Below are 16,796 nucleotides of genomic sequence, written 5' to 3'. Positions count from 1 at the left end.
TAAATTAGCAGTTGATAATAAGGTTTTATTCTCGGTACAATATAAATTATACAAGCGTCTAATAAAGAGCTCTTCTAGACTGTCTTCCAGGAGTTGAAAATGGATCGTGAACCTAACAATAAATTGGAAATATTTTTCTTTTACAACTTATGAAATATTATTATTATTAACAAATCAATTTTATATGGTTTGATTGGAGAATTGATGCACTGAACGTAATTAAACGGATATTTTTATCTTTACAACATGATAATAAATTATACTTACCTATATATGCTTCACAGAAAAATCTTGCGCTCTCTCCTATTTGGGCATACTGATCTTCAGATATGTATGTAAGTAAGGCTTTTCCAAGATATTTCTCTTCAGCTGATTGAAAGAATAATAATAATAATTAATATTCAACTTATTTGAAGTAATTTTATATTAACGGGAAATACACATTAAATCTGGTAAGGAGAACGAAAATTAAACTTCTAAATCATAAATTATACACCGGTATGCAAAATCCTCCATTTCTGTCATAGTAAATGATAATTGACATTTTACAATTCACTCTCTTGTTTAGTACCGGTATTCTCACAAAAACTTATGTACGAGTATTATACACGCAGCCTACCTCGTGTGTGTGTTTTTCCGTCCCCCCCCCCACCACCACAAATCAACTTAAACCTAAAAATAACTCAGGTTTCGTTGGCCTATGTTTGATATCATGAGAATACATTTTTTATTTTAAATCGCAGGCCTACATAACATGTTATTTAATGTGACACCTGTACAAGACGACAACATATAAGGTAGGTGTTCCTGATATGGCCATGCTAAGGTTTGAGAATTTTTCTAGCCGCCATTTTGAAAAAAATGTAAACCACTTTTTTCTTACTCGTTCTCAGTCTAATGGACTTTCTTAAAACAATTTCCTTTCCCCATAAAAATAGCTTTAATTGTCCAAAAAGTCCCAAATTCCAAAAGTCTACCTAGTGGCCATATCAGGAACATGTGCACATGATATGGCCACCCTTGTTCCATGTTCTACAAATCGTGATTGTTTTCAGTTTGATAGCGCAGTTGTGTTAAAATTAAATAATTTTGGTGTAAAATGAATAAAAATGACACTTAATAATCTTTTTATATACCGTAATTCAAAAGTGTAGTCAAAACAGGTTTTTCCATAAAAAATTAAGTTGTTTTTCTTAAAACACAAAACTTTTGCATAATCCCAGCTATAAGGAATGTAAATTTGTCAGGTGAAAAAATAAAAATGAAATGAACTTGATATGGTCATGGTGAATTTGATATGGCCATGGTGCATTTGATATGGCCATATCAGGAGCAGGTAAGCTTTCACGAAAATCGTTTGATTATGAATAACTCGTAAAAGATACGCTATCAACTACAACACCAATCAACAGAACATTAAAAACTGAATGGAGTACGATGGTTTTCATGAAACAAGTCTTTGAAAAACATCATAAAACAAAGGAGACTTACCAGAGAAAAATAAGAAGAGGTCACATGAAAACCGCAAAACAGGCAACTGATGCCATATCGCTTAACTTGACTGGATGGAAAACGATCAAGTGTCATACCAGGATGCCCTTTCACTGGATGCTGCTGCGATTTAGCGGATTTTTTGGTTAACTAACTCACAATAGGAGGGTGGCCATATCAGGAACATGACCATAACAGGAGCACCCAACTTAGTATTATAATGATCCTATTATTTGGCTTACATAAAATGTAAATATTATACTTACGAAAAACTTTCAGTCGAATATCACGTTTAATGAAGTCACTTCCATTGTATACTTTACAGGTATAATTACCGTTATCCCATTCTGTTATTCTTTTTGTAGCCAGAGTTTGATTGTTTTCGAAGTAAAAATGAAATGTAACATTTTCGTTAGTTGGAGAAATCAGTTTCTCATCTTTATACCTGTAACAAACAGTAGGTACCTAATTTAAATTTCCAATAAAAAAGCGTACATTAATTAAAATAGAAATGGAAGTAATATTCTATCTCATTATTCTATGCCTTATACAACTGGATACTTTAAAGCAGAAAGGTGCAAAGTGCCAAAATCATAGAAAACGAAATTATTATGCAGAAAAGTGCAATGTACCTCGGAGGATGATGTATGAAAGAGGCTACATCCACTTGTGTTTCTTAAGCGAGATATTTAGATGTTACGTTGCCAGCACCATGCAGTGTCAGCCAGTAAGTGCCCTATTGAGCTGCATCATAGAATGCAATGGATCTTCAACAGGTCATGTTTGTGCCCAAACTTACACACAGCGAAATGTTTTACAGATGTCAGCTTTCACGTTATAACTTTGGAGTTTATGCATGTGATACAATGCAGTCTTATATGTGTATGTGGGATGAAAGCATCGCGAGTAGAGGTGCCAATGAGATTGCCTCATGTGTACTAAAACTGATGAATAAGGACATAACAAACAAGAAGAATCTGATAACTGTGCAGCTGAAAACAAAAATCGTGTAATGGTTTTCATGTGTCTCTTTTTAGTTGCCATTGGCTTATTTGAGCACATAGAACAATGTTTCCTTCTCAGCAGCCACAGTTTCTTGCAATGCGATTCTGATTTCGCTTTGATTGAAAAACGACAGAAAGTGACAAAAGCCTTCATTCCTAATGACCTGCTTAAAATCGTACAAGACTCTAAAGTTGTAAAACCATTTCAAACCGTTTCAATGCTAGAGTCATATTTCCTTAATATGCAAGATGTTGCTGATCAACAAATTTCCATCAAGAACTTGAATATCTCTAAGGCATGTTGCATTCAGTGTGATGTTAGTAAAGCAGGTAGTGTTTCTGCGAAATAGTCCCATGATAATGAAGCAGTGCATACCATTAAAGTGCTTAAAAAGGAAAAAAAAAAACATGAAAGATGTGCAGTCAGCATTGTTTCAGGTTAAAGCATAAAATAGGGAAATTACTGAAGAAAAGAAGGGGGATCTACTAGCAATGACTCCCTATCTTCCAAATTAGGAGCATAGGCAGTTCTACAGGCAGATCTGTGAGTAAAAATTGCTCCAGAATAGGAAAAAATAGGTATTGGACTTTGCACCATTCTACTGCAACTGTACCCATTACTTAACCCTGTTCACAATCTGTGTTATATAATTAAATATGGAGAAATAATGTCTTTACACACCACTATTATTAATGAGTAAACACTGTACTATTGCTGTTTTCTATAAGTAAAAAAAAACATGACACAAATATGTGTACAATTATTCTTATAGCTACATTTTTTTATCTTATCCCCAATGTTTCATTTTGGCACTTTGCACCCTTCTACTTTAAAGTATCCAATTCTATTCATTCTAAATTTAAAATGAAAATTATGTATCACTATTTAGAGAGACAGAACCATGTTACAAGTATGCCAAAGCAGAATGGAGAGAAAGATACTAGGCGTCACATGGAAGGACAGAATGCGAAATGAGACTAAGAATAAAAACAAAAATAAATGATGCAGTAACTGCCAGCAGAAACCTGAAATGGAGTTGGGTGGGCCACATCATGAGGCTAAACTCCAGCGGATGGACTCACAAGGCGAAAGTCTGGGACCCCAGGTCCGGACAAAGGAGCGTGGGGCGTCAAAGGATACGTTGGGTCGACGATCTCAGGAATACCTTTGGGAACTGATGGACAACAGCTGCCAGAGAGAGGACAGTGTGGAAGCAGCATATCAGCACAGCATCGCAGAACATCCCACAATGAGACAACACACAGAAGAGTGCATCGCAGAGGACCAGAGAGCAGCAAGGGAGAAACTAAAAGAACACGTGCAAAAAGTGTTACGACTTAAAGGAAGATTCTTCCCAGCATGGCTAACCGGGATCACCTTAATCAGCTGTCTTCCTAGGAAGAGGCCCGTGCCTTGAAGGGACATTATGGGCTGAACTTGAACTTATCATAACGTTACTTTTCATGACCATAAACAACAATTTAATGTATGTTTGTATGTATTTATTCACACTGCAATGGGTATATACCCGGTGGCAGTGGTAACCAATTACACTCAATAATGACAATAATAAACTTATTAATTAAAAATACAATTAATAATTAATACTAACAATAATTAATAATAATAATAACAGGGAATATCCTAAATTAAATGAAGCACGATCACTTAAAATATCATTTAAAATAAATCTAATTTGTATCTTAAACCTAAGTTCGAACTAAAACCCACGAGTATGATATGTTCATATCTGCACAAATACTTTTCAACATTACACTCATTTCGCTGTCAACTCACTCACTGCACTGGAACTACGACACATTTCACTGATTCTATCCTGATTTCACTAACACTTCAAAAACATTTCACTGTTCAAATACTTTGCACTGCCACTATAAACTATAAAGCTTCACTGACAAAAACACGTTTCACTTACACAACACACTTCACTGACACAACATAATTCTTCACTGATACAACACTTAAATAACAAAATATCATTTACACCCTTTAAATACTGTGTATAATTACCGTTTATTAGTAAAGTCCTTAAGCCTATTTTTAAATACATTTTTGGTTGTTGGTAAAGCCTTTAGTAAGTCTGCAGGTAAAGCATTCCAATCTCTGATAGTACGATTGAGAAAAGAAAACTTTTCAGTGTCCGTCCTCTGTCTTCTTTCCCTCAATTTATATGAGTGGTCGTTCCTTGAAGAGTAATTTGGCGGCTGCAACCTATTTTTTATTTCTCTCCAGGCAGGCTCACCTCTGTATGTTTTGAACAGTGCGCATAATCGAATTCGCGTTCTCCTGTCCATGAGTGTGTCCCATTTTAATGGTGAATTTTTCCGACAACACTTGAGAGCTTTCCGACAACACTTAATTTTGTCTGTTTCCAGTAAATATCATATTGAGTTATTATGATGAATATAGTACAATTTTATAATTGATATTGCCAGAATTTCTGTCCCCTGTTAATAATGAAGAAATCACCAAAACTATTCGGTGCCTAAAAAATAAATTTTCATGTGGTGCCGATGGAATACCAGACTATGTAATAAAAAGTTGTACACCCCTCATTTCTGTGCCCCTAGTTGATATATGTAACAACTCCTTATCGATGGGAATCTTTCCAGAATATTTAAAAATAGCAAAAGTCCATCCTGTCTTTTAAAAAAGGTAACAAACAAAATATGGAAAATTATAGACCAATATCATTGCTCTCAGTATTCTCAAAAATCTTAGAAAAAATAATGTATAGCAGGCTAGTTCCCTTTCTTGTATCGCAAAATGTTTTTCAAAACTTTCAATTTGGCTTTCAGAAGAATCAGACAATAAACGATGCTCTCTTTTCCTTCAATGAAAATCTTTTCGAAGCAAAAGATAAGAAAGAAAATAGTCTTGGTCTCTTTATAGATCTCAGTAAAGCCTTTGACATGGTAAACCATGATCTATTAATAGCTAAATTAGAGTCATATGGTATAAGAGGCCTAGCAGGTAATTGGTTTAAATCATATCTTGACAGTCGAAAACAATTTGTAGAAATAAACACAATACGTTCGACTTCCACCTCTATGAAGCACGGTGTTCCGCAGGGCTCAGTTCTTGGACCAGTACTTTTTTATTATATATCATTGATCTCCCACATCATATACTTTTTGCTAAGACAGTTTTGTTTCCTGATGATACAAATATGCTATTTAATTCTAATGATAAAAATGAGTTGCTAAATACAGTCAGTCAGAGCAATGGCTACCTCCAAAACTGGCTTCAGCAAAATAAGTTACAACTGAATATTAGTAAGACAATAACAGCGATCAAAATTCTACTCCTATCAAAATAAATGATAAAGACATAACGGAAGTTAAAAATACAAAATTTCTAGGCATCTGGATTGACTCTGCTTTAACCTGGAACTATCATGTTGAGAAAACTATAGAAAAATTGAACCGCTATATATATGCTTTCAGAATTTTAAGCAAAACAACCTCTAATGAAGTTCTCAGATCTATGTATTTTGGCTATATACATTCCCAGATTCAGTATGGTATACCATTATGGGACGCAACAAGCAAAATTACGGAAATGTTTAAGCTACAGAAGAAAATTATAAAAATTATGAAACAACCCCCTATAAAGTCGGAAAGTAAAGCAATTTTTAGAGAACTCAAAATTCTGCCAGTGCCTTGTATATACATTCTAGAAACAGTGTCTTTCATTCATAAAAACAAAGCAAAATTCAAATTGAATTCAGACTACCACATGTATTAAACAAGAACATCAAGTCGTATCCATCTGTCCACTCATAGAATTACCACAAGTCTTAAAAGTATTTTACATAGAGGCATAAACATGTATAATAAAATTCCAAGTTCCATAATAAGTAGTAAACAAAAGAAGTTTAAAAGCATAGTCAACAGGTTGCTGCTGCATCATATGGCATATACTGTAGAGGAATTTATGTCTTTAGACCTTGCATGAAAGTGCCTACTAATGCGTAATTGTGAAGGCATATAGGTCGTTATTGCTCTTAAGAACATTTCTATTATTATTATTATTATTATTATTATTATTATTATTATTATTATTATTATTATTTCCCCCCCCCCCTTCGCTGTTATTTATACTCGCTTTAACATCTTTGGCCATATCGCGAGTTAATCTTTGGTTGAAATCCAAAGGCCTGTGTACTATTGTTGAGACTGGTTCTATTGTTGTGAACTAGATGGCGACTGTATATATGTTACTGATTTGTTATGAATATGATTTCGGTGATGAATGAGGCCGGTGATTTTCAGGGATGTTGTGGCGTGAATTTCCTGGCATTTGCCTTACGGTTGAGGAAAAACCCTGAAAAACCTCAACCAGGAAATTCAACCCGACCGGGAATCGAATCCGGGCCCTCTGCGTAAGAGACCAGCATGCTGACCCCTACACCACAGAGGTGGTCGTTGTTGTTTTTGTTGGTGTTATTATTATTATTATTATTATTATTATTATTATTATTATTATTATTATACTATCTTAGGTACAATTCATCTTAAATCATAACAGCAGATGTCCTGCAATAACAAAGCTACAAATTCATAAATATGCCTATAGTATAATCAGAAACTAGATTAAGACCTAGAAATAAGATTGTAAAAATCTTATGTTGAATAGATTACTATTACTATTACTAATCTTAAAAAGTGCCGAAAAGGCCCACTTTACCATTTTTTCCAAACCTATTCTACATTACTATCTGTATTCTCAGAATGGCTGCAATGAATATTAACAGAATTAACATTGAATTTTTCATATATTCAGATCGGAGTCTCATATTAAAGATTCTTCATTTACTAAATAGAATGTAGGTAAGAGAAGATCCACCAGAATCTTGACAGAAAGCTGCTGTTGTACCAATTTTTAAAAGGGGAAACCTGAAAGATTGTGAAAATTATAGAGGAATAAGTCTTCTCAACAACGGATATAAAATATTTATAATGATATACAGGGTGATTCACGAGGATTTACCTCCCTTACGGAGCTTATTTCCGAAGACATTCTAAGCAAAAAAGTCATATAAACATTTATCCTAATCTCAATATTTTCAGAGTTACCGGTACACTAATTTGAAGTTGTTAGTAAAATACTTTTCTTCTTTAGTTTTAAGGGTAAAAAATATTACAAATAGAGAATGAACTATTAAGAAGTGTCATTTTTTTAAATTTGCTAGTGTTCTGCAGCCAAAAATGTGTTGTTAATTGGTTTCTACAGATTTTGTTTTTAAATTTTTAACTAAAATTTACATCATTCATATGCACTTATCACAAAAATTGTTACAAATCATACGACTTTAGGAACTTGATTCTTTACAGTTTAATTATGCATCCTAATGTATATATTAAAGAATTTACAAGAGTGGCGTGATTTATAACAATTTTTGTGATAAATGCATAAGAAAATGCAATTTTGTAGTTAAAAATCGGATAAAAAAATCTGTACGAAGCAACTATGGAATTCACAACACATTTCTAACTTCAGAATATTACCTAATGAAAGAACTGATACTCCTGCATAGTTTATTCATTATCTGCAATATTATTTTACCCTTAAAACTCAAGAATAATGGTATTTTACAAACAACTTCAAATTGGTGTAATTCTGAAAATATTGAGATTAGGACAAATGTTTATATGACATTTTTTGCTCAGAATATCTTCGAAAATAAGCTTCGTAAGGGACGGTAAATCCTCGTGAATCACCCTGTATAGCCAGAAAACTAGAAGTTCATTATGAAAATTTGATGAAGAATAAAATGGTTACTGGGAGAGCAGATCTTTTGCTGATCACTATTTCAACTAAAGCTTTCAATTAAAAAAAAATATATAAAGAATCTAATAAAGAAACTCATATGGCATTTGTTCGTATTGATGAGAAGTAGTTGTTAGAAATATTAGCAGGTGATGAAACTCCAAATCAAATAATACATACAATTTTCCAATGGAAATCCTCCCGAATAATGATATAACCAACAAAACTGTAATTCATGTTTCAGGAGAAAGGAAAATTATTTCAGGGGCATATTTTATTAGGCCTATATTCAGAGGTCTCCAAAAAGCGTATCGTCATTTGTGCTCTCAATGCTGCCCGCCGAACACAGTGTGCTGTAAGGCTAGAGAAGGGGAAGAGACTCGTACCTCAACAGATGGGAGCAATCAGTGGGGGATCGTGGCAACGGCCTGTTTAAGTTTACAAATAATATCAAAAGAATAAGAAATATCATACGTTTGTATATTATTTTGACATACTATGAAGCTGGAGCCCCGTCTCTTGCTATAGACACAAGCCATTGCAAATTCAACCTCTTCTGTTCTATGGTGCCTTTCAGGGCCTCCAGTTGTATTTTGTAATTACATCTAGAAGACATTCAGGCAGTAAAATGTCCATTAACTCCTCGGATGAAATTGGCTAGGTGAGCTTTGTCATTTCTATCTGTGCTTTCGTCCAATGCAAGTGAGTAAGCTACAAACAAACTGGTTAATTGTGGTTTCGACTTCAGATTCAATTACATTTGCAATCTTGAAATTCCTTCTCTGAACTGTAGGCCTAATTGGAAACATTTTGATTTTCTTAAACTTTGACTTTGTTATTTTAGTAACGTTCTGTGTGCACGATTTTACAAATGATGCGTCTGTAAAAGGCTTCATTGATTTTCCAATATTCCAAGCTAGAACATAGCTAGCAAGAAGCTTTTTTTTTTTTTTTTGTTTAAGACTGAGGACACGGGGTGATTTGTGTTTGTATTTTTTCGTTTTATATTTATCAAAATATTTGTAGGCCTACGCATTTCACCTAAAACTAAACGAAAAACTATATGTTTGTCATGCGGAACTGAGTGTAAACGCATTGTAATATACTGATTATTATATATAACCAACAGTCATACAGATAGCCCCAAAATAAATTATTTTCACATGTCGAACATGACTGTAATTGTATGATACAGTATTTGTCATTTCTATCTTTTGTCTTTCTAATGTGAAGAGTCGAGTATTGTCGGCGCATGTTGAATTTTAACACACCCTTAAGAATTTTCGAACATATTAAGCTCTCACATTCTCCCCACTAACTCAAAAAAAAATTCTCTTCCTATTCATCCTTGAATGTACTACGTCCATGATTAGAAGACATTGTGAAAAGGTGGAACACGCCGACCAACACAGTGATAATGGCAGTCCGCCACTGCTCTTCGTTTTCGCATAAACATTGACTACAGTACAAGTGGGGATGGGTGAGGCGGAGCGCGCTCATTACGTACTGGCTTCGGTTCCGTTCAGGGGCTTACTCGCGAGTAGACTTTTGGAGACGTCTGCCTATATTTAATATCACAACCATTTGACCAATGAAGGATACAAGATTATTCAGCCATTGAATGGAATAATTTATTGTTATAAATAAATGCTTTAAAATTACCTTTTCCACCTTCATTACGTATATTTCAATAATTTGATGTGACATTTTTTTTTCCAGGGAGGTCTTCAATTATATAAGTCTAATGTAATAGCAGTAAAAATAGAGGCAGAATTTTCTGACTGGAAATCAATAAACTGTGGAGTGCAACAGGGTCGCTCTTTACCACCACTCTTGTTTAATATATATGAATTTTTCGAGGCTCGTCGGCGCCAGGGCACTTTTATGATTTTCATATTATCGTTAAATTTTGCATTTATAATAATTTATATTTTATTCATATTTAAACAATTTCATAATGAGGTCTACTCCGCAGATCTAACAACCCCTATATCTAGGTTCGAACTCATGTATTTTCGTCTGACATGTCATACATATTCCTGCGCAAATAGTGGCACAGATCTCGGATTTTATCTCTGCCGGTGAATGGCAGTTGGGATTCGAACGCTGGCAGTTGGGATTCGAACGCTTGTCATTGTTAAATACTAGTACAACCGCTGCTTTCCCTTTTCTTCTCCACCGCAGTTACGACATCGCCCACCGGCAGAGATAAAATCCGAGATCTGTAACAATGATGGAAACGACGAAGACAATTACTACCGGTACTATCGAAATTCCAGAACCAGGACACTTACTTTGTTTAGAAATACACCACTGGTTAATTCGTATTATAGGTAGTGTATTATGAATAAAAATCGTAATTGTCTCTTTATGCTCGAACATGCCGAAATGTAGTAATTATACACCTGGTAGCAGCCCTTTAATGGACCTCATTAAAGTTCAGGTGTTCCACCAATCAGAAAATATCATTGCAGCAATATGAAAGCGCAAGTATCGATTATTCTCGGATATGCAATCGAAAGACAACTAGCGCGAGATTAGACAATATTAAACTCAGTTGAGAAAAACAACACACAAATTAACATCAATTCACCGTCATCTTCCAGTCTTTCACAAAGCACATTCCCGCAAATTCATTTCACCAATTGCCGGAAAAAATCAATATGGTCGAGCATAAAAAGTCGTATGAAACTTGACTATAATGGTAATTAAGACGCTCGTATGAAAATTATGAAACTCGCTTGCTCTCGTTTCATAAACAAACATACTCGCGTCTTAATTACTACCATTATAGGCTCTTTGCATAATGTGCTATTATCACACTATGAATGGGTTATTTATGAAAAGGCCTAAGTCTTTAATACTAAATTAAATAGCAATTTAAGAAAAACTGCTTACTGGCCGAAATTTTGAAATTAAGGCTGAAATAAAAATTGTATCATAAATTCTACTCAGCATTATAGAGTGTGAAACTTAGTCCTCTTCATATCTAAATCTATGTATCTGCACCCAAAGAGCAGTATTACATTACAAACTCATTTTCACAAAATTAGCTACTTAGGCCCTTTCATAAATAACCCATTCAATTGATTTTTATCTTCACATACACCGTAGGAGATTAAAACTTTGTTATTTACACGAAGTTAAAATGAAGATTTCATCATAGCTATTTAAAATTCCCGCCACTGATTCGTTTACACCTTCCACTGTTGCGCGACACCGACAGCAACAGTTTGTGAAAGTCACTTTCTTTACAGGTCACAAACCCCGTTTTTCTCTAATACACACATAAAACATACCACAAGAATCCAGTTATATTTTACGTATGGCATACTGTTCTTATATTTTAACTCTTAAAAAGAAGCCATTACATATTATTCAAGTATTACCATGTGATGTTCGTGTAGCCTTTTGCACAGCACGATAATTGTTTGTAGCGATCGACTATAGCATAGTCGTAAGTGTTAACTTCTTTTGTAAATTGCAATCCCGTACTGTTTGTCTCAAACAGAGTTGTATTACAAAAATTGCTAACTTCTGCCGAAATGTAATGAAACATTAACATTAAAAACGCGAATTGCAAAGGCACTTTTGACAGGCGGAGGAGCTTTTCGTCCATGCTGCGCCAGTTGTTATCGAGTAACTGGCCTGCAACGCCTCACTTCCTCAGATCGCAGCGAATTAATACCGATACACGCGACAGCCAGTTTGTTCTGCTTCGCAATAGCTGCTATATATCAACGTCCGTTAAAGATAAAGATGAACTTGCGGTTTTCCTTGGAGCTGTGATGCAACATACGCAACTGCGCGCGTATGCGACTTCATTAGAGCTTGAAATACGATTTTTAGAACTTTGCTATGCTACTATGTTGATATCTTCGTCTAAAAATATTTCCTCATCAGAAGCCGCTCTAGCGGTAACTCAGAAAACACAACCGCGAATTGAACTGTCCTCTAGAATAGTGCTATTCAATCTTTTAAGCTAGCGTACTCTCAAAATGCATTGTTTTACCTTCGTACCCCGAAACTGCATTGAAATTATATAAAAAATAACAAAAGACTAATTGATTATTATTATTATTATTATTATTTGCCAAACTTTCAGAACGGCTCCGAGGTTCACTCAGCCTCCTATAAAATTGAATACCGGGTCTTTCCCGGGGGTAAAAGGCGGTCAGAGCGTGGTGCCGACCACACCACCTCATTCTAGTGCCGAGGTCATGGAAAGCATGGGGCTCTACCTCCATGCCCCCCAAGTGCCTTCATGGCATGTTACGGGGATACCTTTACCTTTTACCTTTTATTATTATTATCCCATATATGGTGCATCCCTATCACCACGGCATGGCGCGTCCTCACGTTGCGGATAGAGGAGACGGCCTCCAGATATGGAGGGTAGCTGCGAATATATTGAATAAGCAGTCGCGGACAGCCGATAAGGGGTGGTCCTCCAGCTTGGGGGTTGGGCGAAGGGCTAACAACCCATCACCGTAAAAAACAGCTTGTTACGAATCCCTACAATAAGCCTTGTATTCTTCACCTGACATAATTAGGAACTTAAAATCCAGACGTATGAGATGGGCAGGGCATGTAGCACGTATGGGCGAATCCAGAAATGCATATAGAGTGTTAGTTGGGAGACCGGAGGGAAAAAGACCTTTAGGGAGGCCGAGACGTAGATTTATTTTTTATTTTATTGGGTTATTTTACGACGCTGTATCAACATCTAGGTTATTTAGCGTCTGAATGAAATGAAGGTGGTAATGCCGGTGAAATGAGTCCGGGGTCCAGCACCGAAAGTTACCCAGCATTTGCTCATATTGGGTTGAGGGAAAACCTCGGGGAAAAAACCTCAACCAGGTAACTTGCCCCGACCGGGATTCGAACCCGGGCCACCTGGTTTCGCAGCCAGATGCGCTGACCGTTACTCCACAGGTGTGGACCCGAGACGTAGATGGGAGGATAATATTAAAATGGATTTGAGGGAGGTGGGGTATGATGATAGAGACTGGATTAATCTTGCACAGGATAGGGACCGATGGCGGGCTTATGTGAGGGCGGCAATGAACCTTCGGGTTCCTTAAAAGCCATTTGTAAGTAAGTAAATTATTACTGTACATACAACATATTGATGCAATAATAATAGTAATAATTTAATGAATTGAGTAAAATTTTCTTCAAGCGAGGGAAAACAAGAGTTGATATTGTAATAGTACATTATGCAACGAGCCTATAATGGTAGTAATTAAGACGCGAGTATGTTTGTTTATGAAACGAGCGTCTTAATTACCGTTATAGGCAAGTTTCATACGACTTTTTATGCTCGACCATATTTATAACTTGAAATTATTCATAAGTATTCATGTTATGGTTATGTAAGTGAGGAGGGGAACTGACTTTCTAAATTGTGAGATGTGCGCAGACGCGAAAGTATTGATTTTTTCCGAGGAACGAATGTCATTGACCTTGATATAATCTAGAGAATAACATGAACATTAGTCTTGATATAACCTGGAAATTGATTTAGAATTGAAAAACGAGATGACAAATTGAATTTATTTGAATATTATTTACAATTAACGCTAATTATTATAGTAACAGAACATAACCTTCTGCGACAGTATTGGATTTCCAGCCTCCGTGACTTTTCGCTAGTTGTCTTTTGATTGCATATCCGAGAATAATCGATACTTGCGCTTTTATAATAGTACAATGGTGATTTCTCATTGGCTGAACAACTGAACTATAATGAATAGGTATACTTTAATGAGGTGCATTAAAGGGCTATTACCAAGTGTATAATTACTACATTTCGGCATGGTCGAGCATAAAAGAAAATATGTAAACTACAATAACTGTCAACACCTATAATAAAATATGTCAACATTTTTACATACTTGAATACCACTGCTTTAGAAGACCGGAGTTGTGGCTGCTCTAAAAAATTCCTGGAAGTTTGTATCGAAATTGTTGCACTCCAGGTTTTATCTAAGCATTTAGGCCTAACTTATATATCCTCTGTCAATTTCATATAACCTAATAATCGCTACATTGCTAATACAATAGGCCTATCTTTTTGGTTATAAATAATATTATTCTAACGTTTATTAGCATTGTTTAACAAAACAAATATACATAGTTTTATGAACATTATGTGATAAGAACATCACATGTTCTACACGTCACGTTCTACACATTATTGAAAGACTAGGCGTAGTCGCTTTCAGGAAGGCAGATTCATTTTTGCAATATCCTTATTTAAAATAGAAACCTTAGGCCTAAGCATTACATAGACTACGACACATTTCAGAACATACCAGCTTGCAGTGTTAACCCACAGTCTAGTATATACAGTCACGAAGCTTGAGTTGTGAGGGTGCTAGGAACAATAGACTGTGCCAGTACTATTTCGCATTGTCTGTAATGAGGCGATATTAGCGATCCTAGTGGTTAACAACTATTTATGGATGCATATTTACCACGTATTGAGCTTCGTGACTGTATATACTAGACTGTGGTTAACCATTAAACTTTTAGGGTGCTATGCATAGACATTTCGCTAGCCCGCGCTACGAGCGTGCTAAACTAGCCCCGGCTATCGACTGATTACTTGTACAGGATTCATATCATGCCATATCGCTAACACTGGTTTATGAATACGAAAAACGTTAGTTCGCTGATCATCCACCGGAAGCCCGCACTAAGAATGTCTATGAATATGGCCCCTATAATAATACTCCTGAAGATTTCACTCGTAGCTCTAATATCTGAGAGAGTAGACCTATTTTCGTGATAAACACAAATTTATTTTTCGCAAGTTCAAATCGTTTTCGCAAAACTAATACTGCATTACTTATACCGTACAAGTGTTTATGTGATTGTGAGGGTGGCAGAAATTAATTAATTATTTTATTTTAGATCAAATATTTTTTCATGGTAGCTATTATATTTAGCTGTAACAAACTGGAAAGGGATCTGAAGTTCCTTTAATTTTTTTCCGCATTCAGGAATATACTTTCTGCAACTTCTTTTGGCTGTCGCCTTAGGGTTACTAATCAAAGGACAATTTAAGATGTTTATTCAGTTCGAAAAACACTGCGTGGACAAAGTGAAATTTCTGTAAAATTTTATATTCAAATCGATTATTACAGGGTGCCGTATTTCGCATCTGATTTGCTGTCATAAGTCTTCTTTTCTTTACAATAATTTATAAACATGTCCACGCCTGTGGAGTAACGGTTAGCACATCTAGCCGCGAAACCAGGTGGCCCGGGTTCGATTCCCGGTTGGGACAAGTTACCTGGTTGAGGTTTTTCTCGGGGTTTTCCCTCAATCCAATATGAGCAAATGCTGGGTAACTTACGGTGTTGGACCCCGGACTCATTTCACCGGCATTATCACCTTCATCTCATTCAGACGCTAAATAACCAAAGCTGTTGATAAAGCGTCGTAAAATAACCTACTAAAAAAAATAAACATGATCGTCCACTTCTGCTTCGGCATATGAGCGTGAGGCTAGCAGCCGGCTGGTCGGTCTAGGCCCTTCATGGGCTGTAGCGCCACGGATGATGATGATGATTATTATTATTATTATTATTATTATTATTATTATTATTATTTATAAACACCTTTGGGGAGGCCGAGACGTAGATGGGAAGATAATATTAAAATGGATTTGAGGAAGGTGGGATATGTTGATAGAGACTGGATTGATCTTGCTCAGGATAGGGACCTATGGCGGGCTTATGTGAGGGCGGCAATGAACCTCCGGGTTCCTTAAAAGCCAGTAAGTAAGTAAACATAGACACTTCTGCGTAATGTTATTGTATTTCTTTTCAGAAACCAGGCTAAACTCACCGAGGCAATAAATAATACAAATTTAATCCACTGAACATTTGTCGCACATAGTTAAAAATTGATATGTGTGCCCAATAACACAATATTATGTGGTACAACACGTGACACATTTCGCGAAGCTGACGTACAGTCTGAGATGTGTTAAATACCCAAACAAAAATAAAACTCGTTGTCGGCAAACCTACCTAACCTGTTCGATGTCTGTGTAGTTACAGAAACAATAACAAGTTCTAAGATGTAAAGGCATAAGACACCACTACCAACATCTTCACATGCGCAACACACAACTGACAGTTCAATTCTCCGCTTTGGCTACCTTCCAGTTAACAATCTGCACAGAACTTTAACTCCAGGAAATTTCATACATTCATGTCATAATCGTCCTGTTGACCTTGTACACAGGTAATCTTTTCCTTCTTATGGAATTATACTTCGTTTTGTTACTTTATTTTTTAAATTTATTTAGCGACGTTTTCAACATAAAAAGAGAGTCAAGTGATGGTGGTGGGGTGGTGTGGTCACAACGACGATGATGATTAAGATGATAAAGGTAGTGATGATAGTAAAAGATGGCGATTAATAATAGGCCTATGGTAATCATAATGATATAGTTAGTGGCGATGAGGAAGATGATGATCATAATTAGGGAG

General features: G+C 35.7%; 1 protein-coding gene across 2 annotated transcripts in view; it reads right to left on the bottom strand.

The window, feature by feature from the left end:
* Positions 1–16,414, bottom strand: part of LOC138695858 (X-linked interleukin-1 receptor accessory protein-like 2) — a 43,605-nt gene extending 27,191 nt beyond the window's left edge. The window contains exons 1-3 of one of the 2 annotated variants that reach the window (XM_069820151.1): positions 16,332–16,414; positions 1,758–1,936; positions 268–369 (exon numbers count right to left, since the gene is read on the bottom strand). In XM_069820151.1, the coding sequence (XP_069676252.1) occupies positions 268–369; positions 1,758–1,936; positions 16,332–16,393 (343 nt within the window). In that variant the 5' untranslated portion in view covers positions 16,394–16,414. Of the gene's footprint in view, positions 1–267; positions 370–1,757; positions 1,937–11,678; positions 12,083–16,331 lie in introns of those variants that run through there. The other variant, XM_069820150.1, reaches the window with a different exon arrangement.
* Between the last annotated feature and the right edge of the window lie 382 nt (positions 16,415–16,796).

This window comes from Periplaneta americana, chromosome 3 (genome assembly GCF_040183065.1).
Source record: "Periplaneta americana isolate PAMFEO1 chromosome 3, P.americana_PAMFEO1_priV1, whole genome shotgun sequence".
NCBI lineage: Eukaryota > Metazoa > Arthropoda > Insecta > Blattodea > Blattidae > Periplaneta > Periplaneta americana.
Note: the sequence above shows the minus strand (reverse complement) of the source record. Positions and strands in the feature narration are given on the sequence as shown.